The sequence below is a fragment of the Rhododendron vialii genome, chromosome 2a (assembly GCF_030253575.1).
Source record: "Rhododendron vialii isolate Sample 1 chromosome 2a, ASM3025357v1".
Lineage (NCBI taxonomy): Eukaryota > Viridiplantae > Streptophyta > Magnoliopsida > Ericales > Ericaceae > Rhododendron > Rhododendron vialii.
The window spans coordinates 16042925-16048380 of NC_080558.1; the positions used below are offsets into that span (position 1 = coordinate 16042925).

The 5456-nt window shown below is 39.6% G+C and overlaps 1 protein-coding gene across 2 annotated transcripts; it reads right to left on the bottom strand.

The window, feature by feature from the left end:
- Positions 1–240: 240 nt before the first annotated feature.
- Positions 241–4938, bottom strand: LOC131316350 (serine/threonine/tyrosine-protein kinase HT1). Of its 2 annotated transcripts, none has more exons than XM_058345687.1 (3): positions 3569–4938; positions 2148–2603; positions 241–961 (listed from the first exon to the last, which is right to left on the bottom strand). In XM_058345687.1, the coding sequence occupies exons 1-3, from the start codon at positions 3989–3991 to the stop codon at positions 893–895; spliced, it is 948 nt and encodes a 315-aa protein (XP_058201670.1). In that variant the 5' UTR covers positions 3992–4938; the 3' UTR covers positions 241–892. The 2 variants fall into 2 exon arrangements, with proteins under 2 accessions (XP_058201670.1, XP_058201669.1); XM_058345686.1 differs by having other exon boundaries at positions 241–883; positions 3569–4931.
- Positions 4939–5456: the final 518 nt, after the last annotated feature.

Genomic DNA, 5456 nt, shown 5'->3' on the forward strand with positions numbered 1-5456 from the left:
CCAACCCACAACCTCTAGAGAATTGTGAGTGTATATAGTTGACAACGAAGTACTCAATATTTTTAACATGGATGAACACCAAAGTTTAGAGATCAACTCTCTGTTTTTTTCGTAGCAAGAAATCAGGATGAATGGTTGCGATAGGGAGCCAAAGTATACGGTGCAGCCCCAGAACCGAAGTTTGCGATTGGTGGAATGGATGCCAGATTATCACGAAAAAATAAAATATCGAGATAAATGGAAAAGAAAAAAAAAATCATTTCATTGCATGAATACAATGTCAAACAACATTATGAAGTCGTACTTACATTGAAACCTACTAAACCTACTATAGTAAAGCGAAGATAGTACGTGTCACCTTCAATTAAGTTTCTAGTAAAAACTAAAGGCGGTTACAATCACCAGATCAGTGCCATACCTCAGACCTTCAGAATGAAGTTATACAAACATCATTGAATCAAATAAATACAAGTAACGAATCTACATGATGCAGAAACCGACTAAAGACACGGCTTGTAGCTTGATTCTGTGATCGGTTTCTGTGTCCCTGGACTTGATGATATAGAGTTGTGACATCTATGAAATATTTACATCTGAAAAGACAGAATATAATATTGGAACTCTTGATAGAGAGTTAGGTATGTACAGGTATAGATGAGCTAGTGGATACGCAGCCTTTCAGACGTTCAAGAATGGCGTTACGACTGACCAACCCTGAATGGGAAGAAAGTGGGAGGCCCTCCTTCACACACGCATCGTACTTCTCCAAAGTCGACACAATGTTGGTGAAATCCGGTCGCTTAGATGGGTTTGCTGCCCAGCAACGTTTGATGAGGTGCGCAAGTGCAGGTTGACAGCTAGGAGGCAGCGGTGGTCGTTCGTTCTGCCAATGTTATAAATAAAACGCCACTAAGCATCGAGAATTCCTCCAATTTCTGGGACTCACAAAGAGCAATGATGACTTGTCGAAGTAGACAAGATGCGGAATGAATTATCAGTAAGGAAACAAGGCGTATATCATGAAAAATATCAGATTCACACTCAAGTTTGTATTTGAACCCGATGAATTTGAGTTAAAGGTGAAGGATTCTCCCGTCCTCCTTGTAATACAAAGAGTGCAAAGACTGTGGGACTTGGTAGTCCCATACAGGTAATTCCAGAAAGCCACATAAAAAGGTAGTGCAACTTACCTGGTAATTTTGATCCTCCAACCAATAAAATGTAAAACATATGGTAGTTAAACATGTTATTCTGTATCTGATGGTATCAATTGATAGCGAAAGTATGGATGCTCTACTTTTTCAACCAAACAGTCTAACATAGAGACAAAACATGTAAAGGATCAACAATCAGTTGTAAAGAATCAAACGAAACTGCCACACAGCTCTGGTACACATTAAACATACTCTCAACAGCATAATTCGTACATGTCTCAACAAAATCATTCCACTGGTGAATTACTGGCATTGAGATAAAAATGAAATATTCCTACCTGTGGTAGCTTGAAATTGAACTATCAGGTCATAAATCTTTTCATTACGTGGACAAGAATTTTCTATGCACTTGGTTCAAGAGGGTGCTGATTATCAAAATCATCCAAACAAATGAATGTCAATTTTTGGGTGTCCTTAAATATATTGTTCTAGAGAGTATAAAGGAAAGTAAATGGAAGGGCATTTTTGCGACACAAATTATCATTGATGCAGCTGACAGAAAGTAATGTCAAAATTTTGCAGACGTAAAAACCGATCATAGCTATACCTTGTATTTCTCTTTGGAGAGAGGACGCCATGGCAGACGACCCGTACCCAAGGGAAGACTAGACTAATAGAATTTGATGTTAGACCAACAAGGTCTTTAAGATCATAAAATGGTCATTGCTTATTCTCTTCAAAACAACTCAACTATGCTATTAAAACTCAAGTAAATGATTTGACTCAAGACAAATCTACTGTTGGTGTTTCGCAGATCAAACCCATGATCCTTATTGAGGGAACTAATAAATTCCAAGTTACAACAAATGTTGGAAGAGATTATATAAAGACAGACAGAAGAATTGCAGCATAGCAATATTTTAGGGAAGCAAGTAAAAGAAAATATTTTAGCACGGAAGAATTGCAGCAAGTATGTAAATACAAAGTGCTAACCTTCTCAGCCACAGCAAAGGCAGCCTGCACAGGGGTCATTCCCTGAAATGGAAGCAAAGCTGTGGTGAGCTCCCACAGCACGATCCCGAAACTGTACACATCAACTTTCCGAGTGTATGCTTTCTCCTTGATCATCTCAGGGGCCATCCACCGGTAAGTCCCTTTGTTCCCTTTCAATTCTTGGCATTGTGTTTCTAGACACGAAGTACCAAAATCCGCAACCTTAACCCTCATCTCGTCATTTAAAAGCAAGTTATTTGACTTAAGGTCTCTGTGGATCACCCCTTGCGAATGAAGATACTCCATTCCATGAGATATATCGAGGGCCAACCTCAAAATTGTTTCGGTTGAAAGTGAGTATGGCTCTTTCTTGTTGAGGTACATCCTTAGATTTCCTTGTGACATGTATTCAGTGATGATGCAATACACAGGAGGCTTTTTGCAAGCTGCAATGAACTGTAGATAAAGGAAAGGTCACTAGTAACTATGCAATAGCATGATGGAAGCTTGTTCTTTTTTGAACTGAAAGTAATGTACACAAATGCAGAAGATGGTATGTGCAAGATTATGTTTATATCCCAAATCTTCCTACGGTATGAAAACGAAACACAACAACAGCCCCAACCTTTGGCAATATATGCACAAAGTGACTACTCTTAGAATACCACTGAAACAGTGGCTCCCTTATACCTTCAAGAACCGAGGAGCTAAATGAACGTTTTGCTGCGGAACCGTGCCCCCAAATCAAAGCCGAAAGGCATCAGAGAGGGATCGAGGCTCATTTCAGATCGGCTTGCGATATAAACAAAAAAAAACTTGGTAGCACAATAAAGCTGGTGGATTTGTTTAGCTCAGAAAAATATGCTTATATATTCTAAGATGAAAAGGGATACTACCTACTCAAGATCACCATGATCAGGACTGTTATTATGATCAATTAAAGAGAGAACCAAAGGACGCTTAATCACGCCAAAAGCTCATAAGTCACATATGCTTGATCACATTTTAAAGATCGCGTTTCATTAGCTAACTCAAATAACCTACGACTCGGGTTCAAACCTGTAATGCCTTATGAGTATGAAAAGCGATAAATTACATAGCAAATGCTAAATGAAGGATATTGCCCTATATTTGAAGCAGTTAAACTTGTCCCACATGAGCAGGTGAGTGTCTAAGTCACGCAAGTTTAACTAATACTAATATGGAGACCCCTCGACCTATTGCCAATTGGTTTTAAGGGGGATGCCACCAGAAAATCTAACAGAGGCAAATGACAACAACTTTAAAAGACCCTAATTTGTTTAACTGCTTATTACCAAATACATGATTAAACACAAGTACCGTAAAATACCAAAGCAAAGCAAACCAACCCACACATAACTTCCATTCACCAAAATTGAATCAAATAAACCAAGTCTAACCTGCACTATGTTGGGATGATAGAGACGTGAAAGCAAGGCAACTTCAGACTTGAACTGCTGTTCAAGCAAAACCCTGGTGTCCTCCTTGTGAGTAGGAATCCTCACCATTTTCACTGCCACTGCCCTCTGCTTGTAAATCCCCCTGTAAATCCGGCTGTGGGCCCCAGAAGCAAACTTATTCCCAATAAACAGCTGGGAAAGGTCCGCAGTCCATTCCTCTTTATCTTCCTTTGATGATGATGAAGCCTCCCAAGTCTCAACATTATCAGAATCCAAAATCATTGACCATGATTCCAAACTGTCAAATCTCTTCTTTTCCATCTTTTCCAACTCAGAATTCATTTGGGTTTTCCAAAAAGGGGTTGGCAATTGCTTTTCCTTCGACTTTTTCAGTCGAAATGGCTTGAAACAAGAGCTAGCCATTGAAAAGCCCCTCGAACGACCTTAGGGTTTGGCCCAATGGTAGCACTCCTTTGGAGCGTGAGGTTTAGGGTTCAACTCCTATGGATAGGAGATTGGCTCTCTTAGTAATCTACCATATACTAACATCCTATCCCCTCGAACTACAAGATTGTCAAAAACATGGCTTCAAAAACACAATCAAAAGGGGTTTTCCTTCTGAATGTGTGAATTGATTTCAAGAAGTGCATGAACTGATTATGAAACATGGGTCCCAATGGAAAGAGCAAAAGGGAAATGGGTTTTCATTTATTGATCAAATCAACGACAAAGAAAGAACCATCCCTCAAAATCTAGGGAGAAAGTGAAAACCAAATGAAAGGCTCCCTATTTGAGAAGATTTCCAATTTTTTTTTTTCAAATCAGAAACATGGGTCTCAAAGATAACCATAAAAGGGAGATGGGTTATCATTTATTCATCAAAACAACGAAGAAACTGAAAAAGAACCCATCACAAGTTGGAGGGAAGAAAAAAACTACAGAAGAAAACAGGGAACACAAAATGGTATGTTTTTCCATATCAATGAAATCGTACAAGAATTCGTGAGGATTTTATAGTGAGAGTTAAATTGAGAGAGAATTCGAATGAAATGAAGTGTAAATTCAACAACATGCAGATTTTCAAGAAAGATGAGGGCAGTTCTGCTCACGGCTTTTTCTGATACCATCAAGAAGAGTAGTTTCTCCGTCCCCTTTGGCAGTTGAAAGCTCAAAGCGGGCGTTTTTCAGGGATGACCCGTGAGTGAGAGAGAGAGAGAGAGAGAGAGAGAGAGAGAGAGGGGTTTTTCTGCGGAATCCAACTCCTGCTTCATTTTGCATCATTCAGCGGAAAAGTGCAGGGTCAAAAGGGTTCCAGATTAAGCGTTTTTTTGCACACTTGGGATTTTGGTTATGTGGCTGTACATACGTTTACCGCGGGGCTTAATTGATTTGGGAATGGATGGATGAGAAGTGAAGTGAACCAAAAAGGAAAAAAAAAAGTGAAAGTGAAGTGAAGTGATGGTTAGCTTAGCTTAAATAATCGGGATAGTTGACAAAATGGACATTTATGGCGAACCAGGCGAGGTTTTGACCCGACAAGGGTAGTTATTGAGTGACTTGGTGGTGAATTGGTGACTCGTCTTCCCTCGGCATATCTTATGGAGAGGCAAACGTTGCTTGTTTTGTTGGAAAAAATTCGGCAATAACCGAAATTCCAGAGAGCAATCTCATTGATAACATCATGATTACATTAACGAATCAAGTCACAAATGCATAACAGTAGACAAATCGTAAGTACGAGATACAAACAAAATTTTCGGATCAAGAACCGAGTCCTGTGTGATACCACAGTCTCCTTAAGAAAGATTTGCCGCCTACCGTGGGTATTGTAGGATTCGTTGGCGTCTTCCTCCCAGAGTTGGCTCAGCTAAACTGCAAGCCGTCGAAA